This window comes from Acinonyx jubatus, chromosome C2 (genome assembly GCF_027475565.1).
Source record: "Acinonyx jubatus isolate Ajub_Pintada_27869175 chromosome C2, VMU_Ajub_asm_v1.0, whole genome shotgun sequence".
Classification (NCBI taxonomy): domain Eukaryota; kingdom Metazoa; phylum Chordata; class Mammalia; order Carnivora; family Felidae; genus Acinonyx; species Acinonyx jubatus.
Window position 1 is genome coordinate 66,762,573 of NC_069384.1, and position 22,555 is coordinate 66,785,127.

General features: G+C 40.6%; 2 protein-coding genes across 8 annotated transcripts in view; one reads left to right on the forward strand and one right to left on the reverse strand.

Moving 5' to 3' along the window:
• The window catches only part of CASR (calcium sensing receptor), an 80,437-nt gene extending 66,997 nt beyond the window's left edge, over positions 1-13,440 (forward strand). For 4 of the 6 annotated variants that reach the window (XM_027060985.2, XM_027060984.2, XM_053220925.1 and 1 more), the window contains exons 5-7: positions 3,654-3,884; positions 7,314-7,437; positions 8,723-13,431. In XM_027060985.2, coding sequence (XP_026916786.1) covers positions 3,654-3,884; positions 7,314-7,437; positions 8,723-10,236 — 1,869 coding nt within the window. In that variant the 3' untranslated portion in view covers positions 10,237-13,431. Of the gene's footprint in view, positions 1-3,653; positions 3,885-7,313; positions 7,438-8,722 lie in introns of all 6 variants that reach the window. The other 2 variants (XM_027060986.2, XM_053220927.1) reach the window with 2 other exon arrangements.
• The window catches only part of ILDR1 (immunoglobulin like domain containing receptor 1), a 290,612-nt gene that overhangs the window by 225,849 nt on the left and 42,208 nt on the right, over positions 1-22,555 (reverse strand). The window lies entirely within an intron of this gene.

Consider the following 22,555-nt stretch of genomic DNA (forward strand, 5'->3'; position numbering starts at 1 on the left):
CTTGGGATTACACATAAGTGTGGAATTGCTGGGTCAAGTGGTAACTCTTATGTTTAACTTTTTGAGAAAGTGTCAAACTATTTTCCAAAGTCTCTGCACCATTTTACATCCCCACCAACAGTGTACGGAGATTTCTCTACATTCTCATCAACCTGTTATTATCTGATCCTGTGCCTTTTAATATGAAATCCAGCCTCTTTGCCTTGAATCTTCTTTACCCATCTACTTTATTTCCCCTTGTTCTCTGGCATGTACACGAATTTTGAGAGACTGGTTTCTTTACTTCCCCCATAACACTTCATGCTTATTCCTAACTTGATCTTTGTCCGTGCTATTCCCACTGTTTTTAACACCCTCCTTCTTTCTGTCCTTTGCCAATCCAAATTTCTACCATGCCTCAAGCCTGTATTGACCTCTTCAGCCCTTTTAAATTTCCATCCCTTCTGAATTTAGCTGTATTTAGAGCTGATACCCTGTAAGTTAGCTCATGAGGACTATATTACTATGTCTTATACTACTACAGCCTAGCTCAGAACACATGGTGGATAGTCTATAAATATTTACTTGTTGACTGATTCTAACAGCACACACATCTCACCCTGTGTTTACAATAATTTTTTAATGGAAACTTTAAGAAAATGATTTTTGATTGACTTCTTCTTCTTTCATGTTAGGATTATGGTAGAAATCTCCATCCCATGCCAATAGCAACACAAAAGGATTACAGCCAGTGGTGATCTTTGAGTCACGTTTCTGTCCAGCCTGACCAATGTAGAAGATAACAATTTAATTATAAAATGACTGTCCCTGTTCCCTTCCTTATTCATCCACTAATGCCTGGAGACTTTCACTGCAGAGAACTTAAAGACAGAGAAAAGGAGAGAGGAAGCTTGTTGCCTGGCATATTGAGAACCAAGGAATTAAACCTGAATAAGAAGGAAGTAAATTTATGCTCAATACTCCAGTTTTACTGCTGTATATATGCTTTTAAAATTATTCTTCAAATAACAGTGATGCTTTTTCAAAATATATTTAATGAGGAAATATTACTGACAAATATTTGCCATGGACATTCTAAATCATTTATATTAGAGGCAGGAGAGTGCAGCAGGAAAAGCTCATGTTTAAATCACAGCTCAAGAACTTCCTAGCTTATGACCGGTAAGTTTCTTGACTTCTATGCCTCAGTTTCTTCATCTATAAAATGAATATAATAATAGAGTGGTTGTGAGGATTAAATGAGATATTGTGTGTAAAGCTTTAGTACAATGCCTGGCACATAGGAAGTGTAAATAAGAGGTAGTTCCCTACCTCTCCACTCTTCTCATCTCCTTTTACACACATCAGAGCAAAGACAGAGTTAGCATGATTGTGGAAAGGACAGTGGAAACTGTATGACTAGGATAAAACATTTGCACTAACAAGTAATGGTAGGTACATGAAACCAAAGTATGGAAGGTTTTGGAAGCTACCTAGAGAAGTTTGAAGAATATTTCATTTGAGCCATGATAGATCCCCAGCAGGATGTGGGAAAAGAAAAGCATGACTATGGAATGGAGGTTCCAGAGTGGGTGGAAGGAATGAGGTTCTAAGTGCTGCAAGAGAAGCTCAGCTGTACAGAGCAGAAGGACTGTATGTTCCTCTCAGGGAAGAAAAGCTGTGTCAGGACAAGGATGTGTTGGGGTACAAACAAAAGTATGTACATCATTCTGTATAGGAGGAGGCCAGGTCATTCCAAGAGCATGGAGGAAAAGGAAGGAGAACTGGAGGTATAAAAAAGGAACATATCTGGGGTACTGCTCTGCAGACAGTTTTAAAAGGTCAGTAAAAATGGAGGAAAAAATATAAGATGGATGACCATCAAGGAAGCCTTAGGAGAACACAGGTAGCATGAATCCTCAGTAGGATTCATTCTCCATCTTTTTGGAGGATAGCTCAGCAGTTCTGACTGCAGAACAGAAGAACAGATAGCAGGAAGGGAAGGACACCCCCTCTTCCCCCATAGGTCTGGGCAAAAGTCAGGGCAGCCAGAGTCTGCCAGGGTAGCAGTGAGGACACTAAAGCAGTAAATCCCATACAGAAGGTTAGGTGAGGCACCCAGGGTGGTATGTTTGTGTGCATACATGGTCTGCCATTGACTCTGTCCCCAAACTTGTCCCAGAGCTGTTTATGAGCAAATTCAGGTGACTCCTTTTCCCTATTTAATTTTACTTACAATAAATGTTTATTTGAAAGTAAAGTGAATACAGATATATAGTTTTAAAAAGCAGTGTCATCTCTGGAATGGGGTAGAATATTAAAGGTACCCTGAAGGGGCCTAACTAAGTCACCTAGTTTGTCATGAATATTAACCTGGATAATAGGTGCAAGGCCTCAGTAAAGCCATCCATTAGACAGACTCAACCCAAACTTTTCCCCAGTGTCAGATTAGATGTTGGTTTTTTAGGGGTAATGATAAAAATAATGATAAAAGGGAGAGGTGCCTCTAGATGTACCTCAGGGACCATGAAGCCACAGAACAGAGAGAAGAGTCCATACCAGAGTTTGCAGAGATTCTGCAACCTCTCTGGACCAGCCCTCTCATTACAAAGGTGAGGAAACATGCTCAGAGCTGGAGGAGGGTGATAAATCTCAGTGACTTGTGAGGTGCAGTAGAAGCAAGAACACTTATATTCACAGGCTGGACCATATGTTATTCTCTCTTGATGCCTTGGGACCCCTGGCACATCCCACATGAAGGGGCTGAGTGTTCACTGTCTCCTCCTGACCCATGTCAGGGGCACATAGGAAGCAAAGCCAGGTGCCTAACAATACTACAATAGAGCATAGCCATTAAGAGCGCAGGCTTTGCACCACTTGCTAACTGTGTAACCCTAAACAAGATACTTCTGTTCCTATGCCTCACTTTCCCCATCAGTAAAATGGGGGTGATAGTACTATTTGTTGTAAGGATAAGATTAGATAATAAATATAAGGCATTTAGCATTTGCGCCTAAAATGTAGCAAAATGACCAATAAAGTTGAACAATTATTATCATTGCTTTTTTATACAAGAGTTATATGACATATAAAACCCTGCGAAGATTAAGGGATTGGCCATGACTGTTACAACAGTGATGGTGAGGGCTCCACCAACAGCCTCATTTCTTTCTTCCTTCCACTCACCCCACTCCGTGATTTTTGGCAGCAAGACACTTTCACAGAGGCAGCAGAATAAAGAAAGATGGAGCAGGTCTTAAAAGTACTTCATACCTCCACTCCTTCCCCAAAACCCATCTCAGAAGACACCAGGAATGGCTCTGGGTTACAAACCCTGCCCTTCCTGGGGCACCACCAGTTGATGATGTACCTGAAGAAGACTTGATTTGGCCAGGGGCCATGGTGAGATGTGCCCAGTCTACTTTCCTGACTTCAAGAAGGTCTTTTCACCCCAGTTACAATTTGAGTATCAAGTAAAGCCTGTGGCTTACCAGGGCTACTGCTAACACATACAATTACCTTAGTGTAAATTAGAAAAAGGTGCCTCTTCCTAAAGTTATGTTCCTTCCACTTTGTTAGAACAAGATAGTTTACTGTCCTCATGCAGTACATAACATACTTAAACATATGTGGTAGTCCTGTGGCTTGTACTCAAAGTCTCTGTTCCTCTTTAGGTTCTGAAGCACCTACGGCACCTAAACTTTACCAACAATATGGGGGAGCAGGTGACTTTCGATGAATGTGGGGACCTGGTGGGGAACTATTCCATCATCAACTGGCACCTCTCTCCAGAGGATGGCTCCATAGTGTTTAAGGAAGTCGGATATTACAACGTCTATGCCAAGAAAGGAGAAAGGCTCTTCATCAATGAGGAGAAAATCCTGTGGAGTGGATTTTCCAGGGAGGTATGTGCTGTCCATCAAAACCACAGATGCCTCCACCACAGGCAGGAAACTGTGCTAGACTTCAGAAGGGCCTTAGGCTTCACCACTGGACTTGCAAAATGATGAGACCACTTCCCTCAACTCACTAACTCTTGTTAGCTCTTATCATATAGCTCTAATGCCAAGGTTCTCCATGAAATCCATGAGTGTTTAGTATACAGATGATAATCCTCAGAAAATTCTTATTCTTTACAAATCTGATCCTTTGGCTAAATGGCTAATAGTTTCCTTGACTAAAACTTTCCCCAACCAGAGTGAAATATTTAAGCAAACAAAAATATCACTCAAGGTAGGGTCTGGACAATTCACACAGAGGTAGTTCCCTGTTATCCAAATAGCTCCGGGCTGACCTATAAATCAAAAGGACAATTTCTTAGAAAATCAAATGGGTTGGTAACTTGGGAAAGATAACATCTCTGAGGGTACTGTGTTACTATAGTTGAAAGTACTAATGTCCTTCACTAGTTCTTTTCCTTTCTTTTCCTTCCCAAGGTCCCAAGAATCTTAGCAATCATCAGGTCCAACACTGTCATTTATATCCCTCTTTCATTAGAAAATAATGCCAATTATTTTCTCTTTAAGTTTTCTAAAAAATCCTCGTCAAAGCAGTTATTTTTCTGATATAGTAAAAAATTTTCTTTATTGCTTTCCATGTGTTTAACTTTGTAAGATGTCTCCAAGTCAAGCATGTAGGTGGGGAGAGAAGGGAAGAGTCTTATTAAAGAGACATTTTGAGGGGTGCCTCGGTGGCTCAGTTGGTTAAGCGTCTGATTTCGGCTCAGGTCATGATCTTGCGGTCCTTGAGTTTGAGCCCTGCATCATGCTCTGTGCTGACAGCTCAGAGCCTGGAGCCTGCTTCAGATTCTGTGTCTCCCTCTCTCTCTGCACCTCCCCTGCTTGCACTCTATTTCTCTCTCAAAATAAATAAATAAATAAATAAATAAATATTTTTAAAAACATTTTTTTGAAAGAAACATTTTGGAAATAGTATGCACCCTTCTGTGTTACTTGACATGATCATATGGAATGAAAAGAAGAGCTTCTGAAACAATAAAGCAATAAATTGGACAAAACTGTCAAAAACAACCATTTAAGGATCTGGTAATCAACCAAAGCAAACAAAAGCTGAAGTGTCTTTTTAAGAAAAACTAATGAAACTTGGGTAAGAAAAGTCTGTGGCAGTCTGAGGCTGATTCCCAATTATTTCTAATAATTTGGTTGCTGATTCTTTTAAGTTTTCTACGTGGACAATCATATCATCTGTAAATAACAAGTTTTACTGAGTTCTTTCCAATATTTATGCCTTTATTTTTCTTGTCTTATCCCACTAGCTATGAACTCTGCAATGTTTAATAATAGTGGTTATAGTGGGCATTCTTGTTATAAAGGAAATGCTTTTATTTTTTCATGTAGAATGATGTTTACCTAAGAAGTTTTTATATTGCCCTTTTTAAGTTAAAGATATTTCTTCCTATCTCCCTTTTTCAGGTAAGTTTTTAATTGCTATTTTGTGTTGAATTTCATCAAATGCTTTTTCTTTATCTACTGATGATCATGATTGTTCTCCATTAATTTATTAATGCAGTGGATTTTATATATATAGATGCAGTATACATTTTCTAGTACTGAACTTGTTTGCATTCTTGGCACAAACCTAACATGATCATGCTACATATTCTTTCCTATGTCCTTTGAGTTTGTTAATTGTTTTAGTGTTTTCATCTCTATTCAAGTGATAAAAAGTAGCTGTACTCTTTTCAGGTCCTTTCAGATTCCTTACACTTTGTGTATACCTCCAGGACTTCTATATATTTTTGCTTCCAACAGAACTCACCACACTTTTTTAGAAAACTACCAGCGGGCTAATAGAACCCACTTTGCCCACAGGGCTCAGAAAGGCAGAAGAGTCCACAAATTTACATTTCCCTAAAAAGATCCTTAACAATGAGTGGTGTGGAAGTACAAAAACCCTGGCTCCCTTTTCCTTAGGTCAGGACAGCTCTAAGGAATAACTTACAGTCCAGAGTTCCCCTATGGGATCAGGCAGAAGCTACCCTCTGAGGGACTTTGCTCAAGATCATACCCTTGCTGTCTTCTTCCCTTCTGTGTCTGACTTGCTCCATTCTCTTCTTGGTTTCTTGGGAGAACTTTCCTTGCAAACACTTGTAGACAAATCCACAACTCAGGTCTGCTTCTAAAGACAACTTAAAGTAGTGAGATGGGCCTGTAATTTTTTTTTTCTTTTTCATACTGTTCTCACCTGGTTTTGGAATCAGAGTTATACTGGCCTTTATATAAGAATGAGTTAGAAGATGTTCCCCTTTTTTTCCCCCACAATCTCTGGTAGAGTTCACATAAGATTAGATTCATCTGTCCCTTGAAAGTTTAGTGTTTTTTTTTTTAAAGAAATAATGTTTAATGTCATTTGCCTGTGATAAACAGAGAATGGTGGTCATCTCAGGTATGAATATATAGTAGGGAAGGAAGCAAGGGGTTAGAGGAAAGCATACAGTTAAGTGCAGGTTACTGTTCTAGTCCTAGCTTTTGTTTTGGGGTAGTCATTAAAAATGACTGGCTAAAAGTGATTGAAATATGAACAAGTAATGATGGGAAAACAAGGATTATGATTAATCAAATTCCATGCACCTGAAGTCCACTAATGAAATAAATAAATAAAATCTATGTTATCTGAAATTAATATCACTATTGCAGATTTCTTTTGGGTAGTAGTTACCTGACATATTTTTCTGATCCATTTACTTTTGGCTCCTCTATGCCTGTCCTGCCTGCCTTGCTGAGTGGTTCAAGGATCTCAGAAGTCACCCTATAAAGCCTAAAATAAAGTTGCAGGAATTGCAATTCACTGCAAAGTTCAGAATCCCATTTTCTAAACAAATTTCCTCTCATCTCAGCATCTCCCTTCGTGATTATCCCTCTATATGTATGTAGACCTGTGTCCCTGCATCTTTTAGCTTGCCTTAAACTCTTGTTTCCATGGAAAGCAAACAGATGTCCCATTCTGGGACTTGGAGAGAATGGAATGGGGGATTATTTAAGGAGGATTTTGGTCACTGTGTAGAGTGGCAACAATTAATCTTCCCAGACTCCCATGGATATGTGTGTGTGTGTGTGTGTGTGTGTGTGTGTGCGCGCACGCACACACCTGCAGGCACTTGCCCAAGGACACCTCTCCCTTTCTTTTTTTTTTTTTTCCCCACCTCCCTTTCATTGATAATAAGAACAAGGATCTCTGGGGCTTCCTCTGTCTGGAATGAGTCTGAAGTCTGTTGTACTGGTCCTTGTGCACAAACTCCTCTTCTGTGCTTGTGTCAAAAGGGGAGACTGATCCCACAGCTGCAGCCCTTCACTTTTGTGCTCTCGGTTCTCTAGGTACCTTTCTCCAACTGCAGTCGAGACTGCCTGGCAGGGACCAGGAAAGGAATCATTGAGGGGGAGCCCACCTGCTGCTTTGAGTGTGTGGAATGTCCTGATGGGGAGTACAGTGATGAAACAGGTAAAGGAACATGCCCTCCTGCAGTGCTCAGTTCACTTTGGAGCACTGGGGTCAGCCAAGTCCCTGGAAGGGGTAGGCTGAGGAGGTACTTCACACAATTTCTCATTTAACAAGGTATGTCTGAGAGTCACGTTGGGCTGGGCAATGAGGGGGATAGAAAAGAAATATTGGATGCCTGTAACACCATAAAAGGTTACACATCTTTCGTTTTACTTTGATGCCACTCTCCAATATTATATCCCTTTTCTTACAGCTCAGTAGCCCTAAATAGACAAAGTTCTGTCTGTTCCACACTACACAATTAATAGGCCATGATATATTGCCTGTTGGGTGCCTGGCATTGTATTTGCTGTCTTACTTACGCTTTTCCTGTACCTCAGTTTCTTCATCTACAAAGTAGGAATAATAATAAACCTATTTTACAGAGTTGGGGGAATCAAATGAGTTAATACTGTTATAGCACATGCTAAGTTCTAGATAAATGTTAAGTAAAAACCTTAACTGGCATTTGGAGATGCTTTATACATATTAACTATAATTGTTATTATTACTGTTATTATCTCATTTCATCCTTACCACAATAATGGGATTATTGCTTTCTTTGCATAGATGATTGAAACTGAGGTTCAGAGAGGTTAAGGAGCCTGACCAAACAGCTAGTAAACAGAAGAGCCAGGATTCCCATCCATATCTCTGACTGAAAGCCCAAGTTCCTTTAACTCCCCAAAACTGCAGGGTGTTTGGGACATAGTAGGGCCTTAATAAATGTCTACTGACTGAATGCGTCTGCAGCCTCCCTCATTGGAAAGCCATGAATGTGGAGTGAGGAAGGCACAGGTCGTTTGTGTGGGATATTCTGCCTTGATCTAAGAGGAAGTCTGCTCTGACATGTCCACAAAGTCCATCCATATATCCAAAATGAATCAAGCTGAGTGTGAATACTGTGAGAAGTTGGTAAACTATGCTAGACCCCTGGTATGTAGGCAGCCAGCCACCTGCCCAGCAAGATTGATCATTCTCTGCTAAAGACCATCAGCAAATAGTGCTAATAGGGGTAGCACCACCCCCCACCATGTACAAAGGAAAAAAATAACAGAACTATTAAAAATACATGAAATTAAATAAGTATGTTAATAAACATAAGTCAGAGTTCGATCATTTCACTAACAAAGAAAGTTTAAAGTGACCGCATCCAATAATCTGTATACCCTTACCAACACGTTTACACTCACAGGTCTTAGTCTATGCCCCACAGTGACTAACTCTTCCCTGAAACATTTTACAGATGCAAGTGCCTGTGACAAGTGCCCCGATGACTTCTGGTCCAATGAGAACCACACTTCTTGCATTGCCAAGGAGATTGAGTTTCTGTCCTGGACGGAGCCCTTTGGGATTGCACTCACTCTCTTTGCTGTGCTGGGCATTTTCCTGACAGCCTTCGTGCTGGGTGTCTTCCTCAAGTTCCGTAACACACCCATTGTCAAGGCTACCAATCGAGAGCTCTCCTACCTCCTCCTCTTCTCCTTGCTCTGCTGCTTCTCCAGCTCCCTGTTCTTCATTGGTGAGCCCCAGGACTGGACATGCCGCCTGCGCCAACCAGCCTTTGGCATCAGCTTCGTGCTCTGCATATCATGCATCCTAGTAAAAACCAACCGTGTCCTCCTGGTGTTTGAGGCCAAGATCCCCACGAGCTTCCACCGCAAGTGGTGGGGGCTCAACCTGCAGTTCCTGCTGGTCTTCCTCTGCACCTTCATGCAGATTGTCATCTGTGTGATCTGGCTCTACACTGCACCACCCTCAAGCTACCGCAACCACGAGCTGGAGGATGAGATCATCTTTATCACATGCCACGAGGGCTCGCTAATGGCACTGGGCTTCTTAATTGGCTACACGTGCCTACTGGCTGCCATCTGCTTCTTCTTTGCCTTCAAGTCCCGGAAGCTGCCAGAGAATTTCAATGAAGCCAAGTTCATCACCTTCAGCATGCTCATCTTCTTCATCGTCTGGATCTCCTTCATTCCAGCCTACGCCAGCACCTATGGCAAGTTTGTCTCTGCCGTGGAAGTGATCGCCATCCTGGCAGCCAGCTTTGGCTTGCTGGCCTGCATCTTCTTCAACAAGGTCTACATCATCCTCTTCAAGCCATCACGTAACACCATCGAGGAGGTACGCTGCAGCACTGCTGCCCATGCTTTCAAAGTAGCAGCCCGGGCCACGCTGCGCCGCAGCAACGTCTCTCGAAAGCGGTCCAGCAGCCTTGGGGGCTCCACGGGATCCACACCCTCTTCCTCCATCAGCAGTAAGAGCAACAGTGAAGACCCCTTCCCACAGCCCGAGAGGCAAAAGCAGCAGCAGCCACTGGCCCTGACCCAACAAGAGCAGCAGCCGCAGCCACAGCAGCCCTCGTCCCTACAGCAGCAGCCACAGCCACAGCCACAGCCCAGATGCAAGCAGAAAGTCATCTTCGGCAGTGGCACAGTCACCTTCTCACTGAGCTTTGATGAGCCTCAGAAGAGTGCCATGGCTCACAGGAATTCTATGCACCAGAACTCCCTGGAGGCCCAGAAAAGCAATGAGACCCTCACCAGACACCAGGCATTACTCCCACTACAGTGCGGGGAGACAGACTCAGAACTGAGTGCCCAGGAGAGAGGCCTTCAAGGGCCTGTAGATGGGGACTTCCGACCAGAGATGGAGGACCCTGAAGAGATGTCCCCAGCACTTGTAGTGTCCAGTTCACAAAGCTTTGTCATCAGTGGTGGTGGCAGCACTGTCACAGAAAATATACTGCATTCATAAAATGGAAGAAGGTGGCCAGTCCAGGGAGGATCCAGAGAGGATTCCTGGGATCATGTTCTCTGACAGGGATGAGGAATCGCCCCAGACTCCTTTCCTCTGTGTGTGGAAGGAGGAATAAGACACGCCAAACACCTCAAATTTAGTTGCACTGCTTTAAATAACAGTGAATTGACTAATGTTCCCTCTAAAATTAAAAAGAAAAAAAAAAAAAGAACCGTGTCCTTCTGTGGTTGGAGATGTCAGAGTGTTGAGATCACCATAGTCAGATTTGCTGTTCATGTCTCTTCCTCTGTTCTCATCCTCCATTCTATCCCATCCAACCGCCCAGATATAAAACCAAGACTTTAGTAACCCACCTATTCCCTTCTTTTTTTCTTAACACCGAAATGCCTGCCCTGAACATTGCAGACAGCCTGGCCCAGACACAAAAGTGTGCAGAGTGAAAAAAAGTTCAGACTGGCCACCACTAGAGTTAAGAGTCTGAAAGACAGAACATCATCAGTGCTTCCCAGCACCTTGACAATGGGAAGAGAACTTCAAGTGTTCAAGAGCATAAGGTGAACATGTCCCCTCCTATTTATGAAAACCATAAGATATTTGGTCTCCTACTTGCTGCTGCTATCATGTGACATCTAGAAGGTTAGCATCCCTCCTACACCAACATGTCTGGTGGAGAATGTCATAGTGATGCCATGTTTAGATTCCAGGATCACAAGAATCACCTCAAATTGTTGGGAAGGAACTGCATGAATCCAATGAGCTGTATCTGTAATTAATATTGCTATATGTAGCTTTATCTCTAAGAAAATGCTTCTGTTATAATAATGTTATAATAGTTCATGGACAATATAAACTGAAAAAATGTCAGTCTGGTTAATATAAGGCAGTATTATTGAGCTCCTTGCCTATCCTTGCCTACCCCACCACCCTCACCTCCATGAGCTAAGCCCAAGTAAGCCCCAGGGATCCATAAATTCCCCCAATCCCTGTCCCCAAAGCTTCCTGAAGCCAGATCCACAGCTGACTCTGTGGAAAACAAGCTCCCAGTCCTTAGCCCCTACGAGTTGCTGGGGTAAGAAAGTGTCCCATGAAAGCTCTCACAGGACATTAGCCTGGCACTCTCCCTGCCAAATGCCATACCTAAAATCCCTCCAGCAGTGGGAATCTGCCCATAGGTGGTTAAAGTGGTTGAATGGCATATTTCTGAGCATTCAGGCTCTGGAGACAGAGAGACCTGGGTTCAAGCCAGTCACTTACAAGTTGGGTGACCACAGGCAGGGAACCTTAACTTCACTAAGCCCCAGCTTCTTTGTCTCTAAAATAGAGGTAATAATCATTCTTTCCCCTCAGAGCGCTTATGTGAATTAAATGAGATGATGTATGTAAAGTACTTTAGCATGGTGCCTAGCATATAGTAAGCAATCAATAAATATTAGTTAATATTATTACTGATATTGTAATTATTTTTTTCACTTCATTAAAATATAAAATAAACTTTGTTTACCATTCAGATTTTAATGACAAGCCCACTGATGACACAAACGTTCTTCATAATAACCCCAAGAACTCTGATCAGCCCTAGTAACACTTGCTCATGGCAACAAACCCAGAAAGTCAATCAGACCCCCCCAGAGGCCCCCATGCTCTGCCTCTATGATCACAACGCCAAGAGAAGAATGTCACCGGTCTGGCAGTAGTTTCTCAGATCACTCTAAATGCTGCTCTTAAGCCAAAGCCAAAATATAGCAATTAAATCTGAGAATGTTGGACTCAACATCATTATCTTCATTTATATGTTGCAGCACAACTCTCAGCACAGATTCAGGAGTGTAAAACGTGAACTTTATTTTTCTCTAACAACTTAGTTTCTGTCTCAGATTCCCATTCAGCCTAGTGACAGAAACTTCCATCTTAGTCAAACTGGGGTTTTCTCAGGAACTTCAGAGTTTTCTGAATTGGTTCAGATTTCTGGGCATCAGTTCAGAGGTTTCTTCCTTACCCCTTCCATGAGAGCTTTTAGTGTAAAGGGAGGTGGGGTTCCTCAAACATCAGCAGCTCCTACTGACATCTCTGAGAACATTCTGATCTGGCCCTCAGTAATTGTTATGCCTCCACATTGGCATCCTATGAGGCCTCCCATCCCCATATGGTCCCCGGTCATGGGATCCACAGTGATTTTCACAGCTGCGTCACTTTGTCCCAACTGCTAGGGCCCTCTCAGGCTTGCCAGCTCTCTCATGAATAGAGAACACTGGAGCCTAGGAACTGCCAGGCAGCTCTCAGGCCCCTCCCTCCCGGCCTCTACTTAACTGCTGCCTCCCCATGCTGGTATGGAGAATTCATAGAGACTAGCTTCCAAGGTGCCAGAGGGAAAACAGGGCATGTGTCCCCAAATCTGTATAGACATTTGTCAAAGACTGAATAACAGCCCCCCAAAGATGCCCACATCCTAATCTCCAGAACCTATGATGGTTACGTTACGTGGCAAGAGTGAGTTAAGGCTGCAGATGGGATTAAGGTTGCCAATCAGCTGACCTTGGTAAGGAGATCATTTTGGATTGTCCAGGTGGGCACAATGTAATCACCAGCTCCTCAGAAGTGGAAGAAGGAAGCGGAGAATCAGTGTAAGGATGATGTGATGTGAGAAAGACTCCAGAGATTATTGCTGCTTTTAAAATAGGGAAAGGAACCATGAACCAAGAGACATGGAGGCTTCTAGAAGATGGAAAAGGCAAGAAAACAAATTTTCCCCAGAGCTTCCAGAAGGAACCAACCCTGTCAAAACCTTGATTTTAGTCCAGTAAGAGCCTTTTCGGACTGCTGGTCTCCAGAAGTGTAAGATAATAAATTTATGTTGTTTTACGCCACTAAGTTTGTGGTACTGTTACAGAAGCAACGGAAACTAATACAACATTTTTACTCTGCTCCCCCTTTCCTGAGCGTTTTCAGCTCAGGAAACAGTCCAGTGCCTTTCTCAGAGATCCACCTGGTCTCCCTCTAGTGCTCTCCCCACCAACTAGCTCCATCTCTCTCCTGCACGAAAAAAAGTCTGACCAATATTCTAGTCCTTCAAATCTGTTTGGGGCACTATAAACCTTCTGTTCTTAGTCTTTCTGGGTTTTGGTTTTAGATCATTAACAGCCATTTTCTATCCATTATATGTTAGTAGAACAAACCTGAAAAACAGTAGCTTCCAAAAAGAGGGGTTTGTTTTCTCTCTTTTATAAAGTCAGTCAAGAATTTTTCCAAAAGATTCTTAAGAGTCCATTGGCAATGGAAACTGTTTATTTTTCTTTTGAAAATAAAAATGAATTCTATAATTATGAAGGATTTTCACTCAAATTAGAGAGTTTCCTAGACGATTTTAAGAATTTACATTAGAATTTTACAGGTAATGATCATCATGCAACATTATCACTCTTCAAGTCCCTATAATCATCAGCTACATGATATTATAGTCTCTTTACACAAGAAACTAAAACAAATAAATTTGGACATTAACTACCTCATCTAAGGACATATTATAGTTTATCTGTTATGATGTTTAGAATCCAAAACTCAACCTATTCATGACTAACAATAAAGAGAGTCCCTAAGAGTCTTGGCACCAATTATAGCTATAGCAGAACTTTATAGGAGTGGGTAATTCTTATCTAATACAGTTTGCTTATTTGTTTAAAACTTCACTACATGGCTATTTTGTGTCTAACTGCATTCATTTCAATTGGGGGAAATTGGACTTCTCTACGTTTTTCTCCAAAAAGTTGCATTTCAGAGCAATGTTATCTCTTTGGGCCTGGCTAAAGTCATAGAAGCTCTGTGGGCTAGCTCTGCACAGACCAGTTTCCCTCTGCCATTTATTGCATTTAAACATATCTGGGCTGGAAGAGCAACACAGCATTAGTTAGGGTGCTGGTTAATCATCCCTGGTCTAAGACCGAATGGTCATTTTAGCAGTCCGTTGGATACAAAGGTGCACCTCAAAGGTGGTTGGAGTGGGATAGGTGGAAGGAAGTTGTTGTAATGAGATCACTGGTGTCCAGGAAACCCTGGTTTCCTGTCCTGGATCATGAGAAAATACTAGCAGTTGGATGAGAACTCTGTTATCATGCAAGGAGTGAGGTAGGGGTCAGGGATATAACAAGTACAGGGTAGGATGAGTCACAGGAACAAAAGTGCATTCAAAGGACAGGGAGAAGAGTTTTAGCCTTGAGAGTTGCTGCTCAGCTAGTGGTATGAGAAGTGGAGAACTACTAGAAGAAGCCAAAAAGAGGCAGGAAGCTGGACAGAACCAGCATGAAGTTGTACCTGGGGACTAGCAAGATAACTGTGACCCAGGCATCAAGTGGGGTTAGGGGGTCATTCTTCTGCTGGAATGACCACCACATCCATCCCCTCCCCTGAATCATGCACAAGAGTGGGGGGAGTTTGGAGTGGAGGCAGGGTTATTTATTTATACCAAGAGCTGGATTGCAGTAAGGGGTTGGGGGAGTAATAGAAGCACATCACCAACTATCTCCTTCTGAAATTGGGACACTAGCTACCTGGATAACTAGCTAGAGTAGGAGGCTAGAACCAATAAAACAATTAACTCAAAGACTGAGTTCCCAGAACGTAGAGTGCAAATGTTTGTGAGTATATTGAAAATAGGTAAGAGATCAAAGCCCAAGAATAACCCTCATGGTCAATATAGGAGTTGATCACTGACAAAAGTATCAGAAAATGTTTTTGGAAGAATGTGTTATTCTCCTTGATATCAACCCAAAGATATGGTTATTGTTCAAAATCTCCCAATTTTCTTTAAATGTTTTGTTTCTATCTGACCTAGGAAAACAATCACATTGTAAAGACACTGCTACTTGGTGATGGACTAATCATTTCCACTTCTTTAGAAATGTCTATAGTTCTCAAATTTTGTACATTAAAGCACAAGATTATATCCAAAAAATTAAGAAAATAATTTAAAATAGCCATGTAGTGAAGTTTTAAACAAATAAACAAACTGTATTAGATAAAAATTACCCACTTCTATAAAGTCCTGCTACAGCTATAATTGGTTCCAGGACTCTTAGGGACTCTTTTTATTGTTAGTCACGAATAGGTCGAGTATTGGAACAGTGGAAAACCAGGAGTTGGATTCTAAACATCATAGCAGATAAACTATAATATGTCCTTAGATGAGGTAGTTAATGTCCAAATTTATTTGTCTTAGTTTCTTATGTAAAGAGAATATAATATTAGCTGCCATAATTGGTTATCTGCCAAAAAAAAAAAAATAACTCCTGTAAAAGTATCACCTTCAAGAGTATGAGGAAAATATGGAAAATCATAGAACCACAGATGACTAAAGTTTGGAGGTTTTGCTTTTAGAATCTGAAGTATCATAGAGTTCAGTCATTTCTTCTATCAAGTGGCTGAGTTGGAGACCATAAAATTCATCCTAGATTTGTTATAAGTTATCAAGATGCTTATAAACTTCTGATGATCCAAGCTTGGATGCTACACAATCAGGAACAATGCAGTCAGAAGAAATATCTAATCCCTCCATGGGGTTCTTCTGGCAAAAACCTCATTACTTCCACTGCCTGCCACTTAGCACCCATGGCACACGGAACTGGACGCTAGACTCTTCCTTGTAGCTTGAGGAATCAAACCCCTCTGCCACTGTACTTGGCCCCATTCACATCAACTTTCCAAGCCTCCCACTGGCCATGTGCAAAATCCAAGCTGCAATGGGGTCTGGAAATGTGGCTTTTCCACATTTATAGAGTATAGGAAGACATGCTAGAAGGAGGCCAAAGTGGATGATGGATGAACCAATCTGCAGTATACACTGCCCCACAAACAAAGCATTTTTAAGATCAAACACAAAATGAAAAACACATTCTCCTGAGTAAAAGCAAGCAAAATATGATACCCTTTCATCTTAACAGCTGTGGTAGATAAGAAAGTACTATGCTGAAAACAGAGCTGCAGCTGGTACTTTGCCATTAGAGCCTGCTAGCAGATAAGAGAGAGCAAGCAGGAGCAAGTACTTGAGAGGATGAGTATGGAATTATGTGTTTGGTTATAAGCTCATTAGTACTATTTGACTTTTTTAATGATAGGCATATGTTTGTGTGTAGACTGAAGAAAAATACATAATCATTAGTACATAAGAAAAATACATAATCATTAATAGTGATTGTGTCTGGGTGTTAGAATTGTGACTGGTTTTTATTTTCTTTTTAATATTTGTCTGAGTTTTCTCCCTTAATTTATTTCCAAGAGCATGATTTATAGTAAAACAAGAAAAACTATTCCTTGGATCATCAGCTGTGATATTATTATGTTCATGTTTTTTGTTTGGTTGGGTGTCATTTTTTTACTTTTTCCTTAGAAATAATCTCAAACTTACAGAAAATTTACAAAAATAAGTAGTACAAAGAACACACATATCCTTTCTACCCAAATTTGCTTATTGATAACATTTTACCCTGTTTGCTTTGCCATGTGCACCGTGGTCATTTAATAAGATGAGATTTACACTGAAGTATTTATGGGTGAAATCATACAATGTCTGGGATTTGCTTTAAAATATCACAATATGAGGAGGCAATAAGTATACAAGGAGAAAGAGAAGAAAGAACAACAGAAAGTTAATGGTTGGTGAAGCTGAGTAATGGGTACATGGGACTCCATTTTTCTATTCCTTCTTTTTTTTTTTTTTTTTTTTTTTTTTTTTAGAGCAGGGCAGAAAGAGAGGGAAAGAGAGAACCACAAGCAGGCTCTGCGCTGTGAGCACAGATCCCAACACAGGACTCAATTACATGAACCGTGAGATTATGAATGAGCCAAAATCAAGGGTCAGACACTTAACTGACTGAGACACCCAGGTGCCACATTATTTTTGTAAGTTTCTTAAATTTCCACAATAGAAAATGTTAAAAAGCATCCAAAAAATAAAAAAGAATTAATCAGCCAAAAAAAAAAAAATCACACAATAGAATTTCAGTGATTTGACTGGCCTCATTTTCACAAGAGAAGTCCGTCCATCAAACACTCAAAAAGAACCTGAAAGTCTGCCAAACAGCTAAAATTTTAGTTGGAAAATAAAAATAAGACAACAAAGTTCAAGAAGTAATTCCCTGAACTATATGAAAAAGGTCTTGGAGGCTGATGAAAGACAGCCTGGATCTTCTGATGTCATCTATTATGATCTATCCTTAGATAAACTAACTGTGGGCTGGTTCATTTTCTGGATTGTCCTTGGGCAAAAGGTTTAAAAGTGTTTAAACAGATCCTTATCAGCCTCTGTGCCAATAGTTTCTCTTTTATGTATACACTCCCAAGGCAATAATCCAACAGGAAACAAAATTAATTAGCAGCAACATATTCCAGCTACATGAGAACCCACCTGAGCCACATGCCTGGAGACTGCACCAAGGGATCACTTATACACTGTTGAGGTTCTGTGATACAAACAAGAAAAAATCCAGATGCACAACATCCAGGGGATGGCTAAGGAAATTACACTATAATCCCATTGTGGGAGAGCCCATAAACAACAGATATGAAAAGTGTGTGTTCTATGTCAAAACACATAATCAAGTCTAGAAGTAATGTTAAGGGGGATAGTAGGACACAGAATAGTGTGACCTCACAGAATAATATGAATGAGGTTTCATTGAAAAGGAAGAGAAAATATAGGGAAGGAGAAAGGTATCATCTGTTTGCTTCTCTTTTTTTTGCAATGCATCATTAAAATGAGGAAGGGAGGGAGGGATGGAACGAGAAAGAAACACAGCCTTACCTGAGGTATTATAGCTATGATTTAAGGACTAATAAGGCCAAGATTACAGTGGGAAGTAGATTAGAAAAAATCATTTGTAGGGTCTTGACGTAAATCCATCAGAATTCTTGATTGGATAAGCTATGGAGAGTGTTAATCCATTTCCCTACATCCTGGCCAATATTAAGTGATTTATTTAATATTTAATATTAAATAATGTGGAAGGTAAAGCATTCAAAGAATAATTTTAAAAATCACTTTCTTTGTTATATAAATGTGGTAAGTAAATTTTAACCCAAATATAAAACAGAATATTATTAGCAACCTTCAATCTGTCCTCTTTTCCAGTCTCTTGACCCTTCCCTTCTCCCCCCAGCATCCTAATTAAGGCACCAGACATCTATGCCTTTAACTTTCACAACTGTAATAATCATATCAGAGAAGCAAAAATCATGGGATATAATCCTAAAATAACTTTATTTCTGTGTCCCTATCCATCTAAATCTGCTCCGTGAGCGAGTTCTCCTTCCCCTAAGTGGAAAACTTGGATATGACTTTTCTGATAGCTGTTAGGTGACACGAGGTCCTAATCAGTAATTCAAATGTCCAGTTTCTTATTACAGTCAAACTTGGTTTAATTTAGTCTCCTTCCCTATCCCCTCAGCTCAGGCCTCCTGCAGACAGAGAAGCCAGTACTCAGGGAAGGGGTTGTGGTCAGCCATTTCCTTATTTATCCCACAGGTGCTATGCCCTTGCTTCCCTACACATGTGGCAATCCTCTCCAAGGATGGGGCACAGAGAGGAAGAAAAAGTAAACTGGGATACCCATACCCATACTGACTGATACCCAGCACACGTTTACAGATGACTCCTGCTCATTAGTACTTTCATATGTTCTTTAGAGACCCTCTTCCATTGCTGGGGACCTCTTTACTGAAGATTCCTTAATGTGAGTGATGCACTCTCCTCATTCCCAAACATCCTGCAGTATCTCTAGTTTCTCTGTTTTCCCATGCAGGCGGCCCTCTTGGTCAGGATCTAAGAACACACCAAAGAATAAGTTCTAAGTTCCCATCATCTTAAGGTTCCTTCCCAGATAGCAATGGCCACTGGGCAGAATAAATGACCTAATGTGGACACACAAAAACACTAGTTTACTTCCCCTGGCAAAACCACTTTGGTGGGACATTCAACATAGTTGAGGTTTCCAAGACATTCTTGAGCTCCCAAGCTTATATAGTCACTGTTACTTGGAATCCAAGACCATGCCCTCAAAATCACTTCCTTGGTCTACTGCACAAGCCCCTCCCAAACTTCTTCCAGACTTCCCCCAAGGTGGAGGTTGTGGATTTTCCCATTATAGTATCATTAATTTACAGAGTAGGCCTCATAATCAGGGAAGCTGAGAGTAGAGATTTCACACTTAAACCAAAGCCTCTAATATACCTGGTTCAACTCCAGATATTTTCTTGGCTCAACAAACTGTTGTATACCCAAGATTCTTTAGTTTCTTCCTTCTTATTTTGTCTTCTCCCCAAAATTCACTAACTTAAAACATTTCACTCTACTAACTAAAACCTCATTTTCCCTTTCCTAGATTTCCCTACCTGATCTGATCAATAATACCCAAAAATTTTCATTTGCTATTTCAGAATAACCCACCAACACTAGTAGGACAGATTTTACTGTATTTAATGAGGCCTCAATGACTCTGATTTTCTTAATTTTGATAAAAATATTTGAGCCAGAAACAAAATTTCTATTGCATTAGCGCTTATAAAAATTATCATAGGAGGGGCACCTGGGTGGTTCACTCGGTTGAGTGTCCAACTTAGGCTCGGGTGGTGATCTCACAGTTCATGAGTTTGAGCCCCACATCGGACTCTCTAGTGTCAGCACATAACCCACTTCAGATCCTCTGTCCCCCCTCTCTCTGCCCTTCCCCCTCCTGTGTCTGCTCTCCTTCTCAAAAATAAATTTAAAAAATTTTGGAATTATCAGAATAAGAGGTCAGCACCCAAAGAGCCCTGTGGATGCTGAGTTGCCCTACACCACTCCAACACCACTCTTAACACTACATGAGTCTGCATGTCGACAGCATGATCCACTTCAGTTCTGATTTAAACATACTCCAGAAGGAGGTATGTGTGAGCCACCAATGTTTATGGATTCTTTCAGTCTAACTTGAAGTGACAGGAGAAGAAAATTAGAATGTAAGAGGTTGAGTTGAATTATAAGATTTAAGCCTTTAGATTCTCCAATCATAGTTAAAACATTTACCTTCCTTATCAAAATAAAACTAGCAAATGAAACGATCTGACATCAGATTTATAAGATACACAAACACTATGTGGGTAGGGGCGATGAGCTAGCTGTGTGATGGGCATTAAAAAGGGCATTTGTTGGGATGAGCACTGGGTGTTATATGTAAGTGAGGAATCACTAAATTCTGCTCCTGAAACAAATACACTATATGTTAACTAACTTGAATTTAAAGAAAATTTTTCAAAAAGAGGAAGTGGGAAAAAAGCCAGCTGTGTATCCACATGGTTATAAGAATATAATTTTGTCATAAAATCCTTCCAATGCCTCTTTTATTAAACTCTATTAAAGAGGGTTCAACATAGGATCACCTTTTACTCAATTCCAATGCAAAACAAACATATAAGGTTGCAGTGTATTGAAAAGAGGCCTGGGTGGTTCAGTCAGTTGAGCGTCCAACTTCAGCTTAGGCCATGATCTCGCAGTTCGTGAGTTCAAGCCTTGCATCAGGCTCTGTGCTGATAGCTCAGAGCCTGGAGCCAGCTTTGGATTCTGTGTCTCCCTCTCTCTCTGCCTCTCACCCACTCACACTCTGTCTCTCTCTCTCAAAAAAAAATTAACCATTAAAAAAAAAAAAGACTCTTGAGAGTAACTTGTCAAGTCACTTCCTGTCATAGGCAGAATAATGGAATCATCGTCCTAATCCCCAGAACCTCTGAATGTGTTGTGTTACATGGCAAGAAAGAATTAGGTTGCATATGCAACTAAGATTCTAATCAGATGACCTTGAGATAGAAAGAGTATCCTGGATTATATTCATATGGGCCCAGTGTAATCACAGTAGTCTTTATAAGCAGAAGAGGGAAGCAGGAAAGTCAGGGTCAGGGCCAGAGAGAGATCTAAAGATTTTATACTGCTGGCTTTGAAGATGAAGGAAGGGACTATAAGCCAAAGAATGCAGATGGCCTGCAAAAGCTGGAAAAAGTGAGGAACAAAGTTTCCCTTAGTCTTCATAAAGGAATGCAGTCTTGCTAACAGCTTGATTTTGGACTTCTGGCTTCCAGAACTATAAGATAACAAATCTGTGCTGTTTTAAGCCACTGTATTTGTGGTAACTTGTTATAGCAGCAATAGATTTCTATGTTCCCCTTTTCTAATGTGTCAGTGGGGGTGGGCTTTCCTGCTCTGACATTCTCGGGTTGCAAGTCTTCCAGAACTATAAAAGAGTCAGTACAAACATTTTGTGGCTTTAAACTACTGCAACTTCTGAAAACTTTCACATGGTAGTAGGAACTGGTTGCCATAAAATTAATTTGACAATATTCTCTTAGAATCAAATGACACTATAAGGAAAAGCCAGACAAATGCAAAATATTGGACATTCTATAAGACAATTGTCCTGATCTCTTCAAAAAGTCAATATCATTAGGGGAACCTGGGTGGCTCAGTTGGTTAAGCATCTGACTCTTGAGTTCAGCTCAGGTCATGATGTCATGGTTCATTAGTTCAAGCCCCACATCGGGCTCCACACTGACAATGCAGAGCCTGCTTGGGATTCTCTCTCTCCCTCTCTCTCTCTCTGCCTCCACCCCCCACTGGTGCTCTCTCTCTCTCTCTCTCTCCAAATAAACTTTTTAAAAACAGTATCATTATTCTTTCAAAAATTTTAAAGGCCTTTCTAGATTATAATAATTCTAAATAGCAACGAAAAATAATGTGTTAAATTTGAATTTGAGAGAAATGGGAAATGGGAAAATGGACTGGTTATTAGATAAAATTAAGGAAGTATTGTTAATTTTCTTAGGGGTGATGATACAGTTATGTAGGAGAATGTCCTCATTTTAGGGGATGTGACTCTACTGTTTAGGGGTAAATGGTCACAGTATCTGCAATTTTAAAATGTATCACAAAAAAAGATGTATTTAAATATGTGGCAAATATTAATTATTTAATATGAGTGGTTGGTATAGGAATATTTATTGGACATTTTTCTGAATGCTTAGAAACATTGTAATAAAAAGCTGGTGATTTATTTTTTAAAACTGTTTATACATATTTGTTGAACTATTGCTCAGAAACTTAACATTTTGTCTTAAAATGTATAGAACTTTCTACAATTATTTGTAGAAACTCAGAGTTGTGGTTAGGATGTAGCAAGATAAGTACTCTCATATGTAAAGTAGTTTAAATGAGTTTCCAGTTAGAAAGCTGATAAGAAAAAGTGATGTCATTCTATGAATCAGTGGAAAATTACTGCCCTCTAATTGAAGAAGGTAACCTGGTAGA